Raw genomic sequence first — 3118 nt, forward strand, 5'->3', positions numbered from 1 at the left:
AGCCGTGCAAGGCGTAGCCTTGTTTATTATATATTATATATTATATATAATGCTTAGGGTCAGGCTTAGGGTCATACTTAGGGTCATACTTAGGGTCGATTTTACCTATTATACCGTCAAATTTACGGCGAAGCCGTTATATATATAAGATACCGTCAAATTTACGGCGAAGCCGTGCAGGGCGTAGCCCTTTGTATTATATATAATATAATATTCAGACTTAGGGTCACACTTAGGGTTACACTTAGGGTCATACTTAGGGTCATACTTAGGGTCAGACTTAGGGTCATACTTAGGGTCGATTATACCTATTATACCGTCAAATTTACGGCGAAGCCGTGCAGGGCGTAGCCCTTTGTATTATATATAATATAATATTCAGACTTAGGGTCAGACTTAGGGTCAGACTTAGGGTCACACTTAGGGTCACACTTAGGGTCACACTTAGGGTCACACTTAGGGTCAGACTTAGGGTTAAGGATAAGGTTAATTAGATACATAGTATCTAATAGATACTATGTAATTTACTAGCGCAGCGGATATTACAGTAGTAATATTAACCTTACTTAGGGTGAAGGATAAGGTGAAGGATAGGGTGAAGGATAGGGTGAAGGATAGGGTGAAGGATAGGGTGAAGGATAGGGTAGAGGATAGGGCTAGATATAAGGCTGAAAATCAAAGGATAATCGAAGAATCAAAGGTAAAAGAATAAAGATAAAGGTAAAGGTAAGAGATAAGGTGAAGGATAGGGTAGAGGATAGGGCTATACTTAAGGTGAATAAAATTTATTAGAGCCGAAGCTTTGAAATCAAAACTTGAACCTTATAACCGATGCTTTGAAATCAATAGATTAAACCTTATAACTAATACTTTGAAATCAATAGATTAAACCTTATAACTAATACTTTGAAATCAATAGATTAAACCTTATAACCGATGCTTTAAAATCAATAGATTAAACCTTATAACTAATACTTTGAAATCAATAGATTAAACCTTATAACTGATACTTTGAAATTAATATTTTAAGGGTTAGGGTCGGACTTCGGGTCGAGCTTAGGGCCGAGCTTAGGGTCGAGCTTAGGGTCAGACTTAGGGTTATATAGAAGGCTATTCCCTTTCGATTATTCACTCTTCATCACTCTCTTAACTATCATCACTCTCTTAACTATCATCACTCTCTCGACGATTATCACTCTCTCGACTATTATCACTCTCTTACCTTATCTTTCTAAACTATTACTCTCTTACCTTATTACTCTCTCACTTTATCCTTCTGAATTATCACTCTCTCAACTACTTTACTATTATCGACCCTATACTTACCTTATCCCTGCCCTAAGCCTTACCCTAGGCCTCTCCTATCTACCTTACCGGCGCCTACCTTACTAGCGCCTACCTCACCGTCGCCCTCTCCGATTTTTTACCGTTAATTCGTTACTTACCCCCCTATTTCAGCACCTAAGGATCAATTTCCACCGTCTAAAAATCGATTCTACCGGCTAGTTTTCGAGATATCATCACTTTTATAAGTTATCTCGCAATTCTACTGATAAATCACTAAGTTTTCATATTTCCCCTGATTTTTACCCCGCACTTTACCCCGCAATTACCCCTCTACCCCTCTTTTACTATGCCGTTCGAATGCCCCGCGTGTAAAAATGAATATATCGATATTCTCGATCATATTCGTAAAAAACACCCTACTGATTCCTTTACAGAGCTTCAATTACAGCCTATAGGCCTTGTTCCCTGCCCTACCTGTGCTACAGCGTGTAAAGGAGCCCACGGGATTAAGACTCATAGCGCTAAAATCCACGGAATCACCGGTAGCTCTAGGGTATCAACGCAGCACCGAATCCATACTACCCCCTCTGCCTCAGCACCCTTAGACGCTGAAATCGACGATTCTATAGGCACCCCCTACCCTGTAATCGATTTCCCTCAGCTACTAGCACCCTTTCGAGCCGCTACCCCTAAGGCCAGAGCCTCTCTAGGCCTTTCAGGCTCTGAATACCCTACAGCTCCAGGGGCTACAGGCCTGTATAAGTCGCCTCCAGCACCTACAAGCCGAAATCTCAGTACCCCTCCACCCCTACCAAGCCCCCCATTCGATATCTACCCAGGCTTTACAGGCTCTCCGTCCCCTGTAACTTCAGCACCAAATAGCCCTAAATCGCCTACCTACGCCCAAGTTACCGCCACCCCTCTAGGCTCTAAGCCTTCAGCACCTACAGGCTCCAAGCACCCTACGGCTTCAGGCTCTAAGACCCCTGTACCTTCAGTACCTACAGGCTCTAAGCACCCTACGGCTCCAGGCTCCAAGTACCCCGCACCTTCAGCACCTGCAGGCTCCAAGACCCCTGCACCTTCAGCACCTACAGGCTCTAAGCACCCTACGGCTCCAGGCTCCAAGTACCCCGCACCTTCAGCACCTGCAGGCTCCAAGCACCCTACGGCTCCAGGCTCCAAGTACCCCGCACCTTCAACACCTACAGGCTCTAAGCACCCTACGCCTTCAGGCTCCAAGTACCCCGCACCTTCAGCACCTACAGGCTCTAAGACCCCTGTACCGTCAGTACCTACAGGCTCCAAGTACCCGACGGCTCTAGGCCCCGACCTCCCTACAGGCACCCGAAGGATTCAGACCCCACGGGGTATTTGGTACTCGATTCCAGGGGAAGTAGACGCTATACTCCCAGCGTACGACGGCCCTACAGGCCCTGAACCAGACTCCCTCCCAGGCTCTCGACCCCCCACGCCTACAGGCTCTACGTCACCTACATACGCCTAAATCGTCGCTACAGGCTATATACCCCCGAAGCCGTCCACTAAACGCCCTGCAAGAACACCCTCCCCAGGGGCTCAACGCCCTACGACACGCCAAAAGATAGGCCCTACGCAGCCTATAGAGCCTATAATCAAAGACAGCTCGTCCGACGAAGATCTTTATAGTGCCTCTACAGCGCCATCGTCCCCTACCCCTAGCTTTGAAGACGCTATCTCAACGCCTATACCAACTACACCTACCGATAAGACGCCTACCACACCTAGCCTACCCTCTGATAGCCCCTACTTCCCTCGACTATCACGAGTAGGCTCCCCTATAAGCAACCGA

General features: G+C 46.4%; 1 protein-coding gene across 1 annotated transcript; it reads left to right on the forward strand.

Moving 5' to 3' along the window:
* Window positions 1-1633: 1633 nt before the first annotated feature.
* On the forward strand, window positions 1634-2794 carry ONS95_004651 (uncharacterized protein; the record flags this gene model as incomplete). Its single annotated transcript, XM_058498019.1, has 1 exon — window positions 1634-2794. The coding sequence occupies one exon, from the start codon at window positions 1634-1636 to the stop codon at window positions 2792-2794; it is 1161 nt and encodes a 386-aa protein (XP_058351529.1).
* Between the last annotated feature and the right edge of the window lie 324 nt (window positions 2795-3118).

This window comes from Cadophora gregata (assembly GCF_030347475.1).
Source record: "Cadophora gregata isolate MNR1 chromosome Unknown scaffold_15, whole genome shotgun sequence".
Classification (NCBI taxonomy): Eukaryota; Fungi; Ascomycota; class Leotiomycetes; order Helotiales; family Ploettnerulaceae; genus Cadophora; species Cadophora gregata.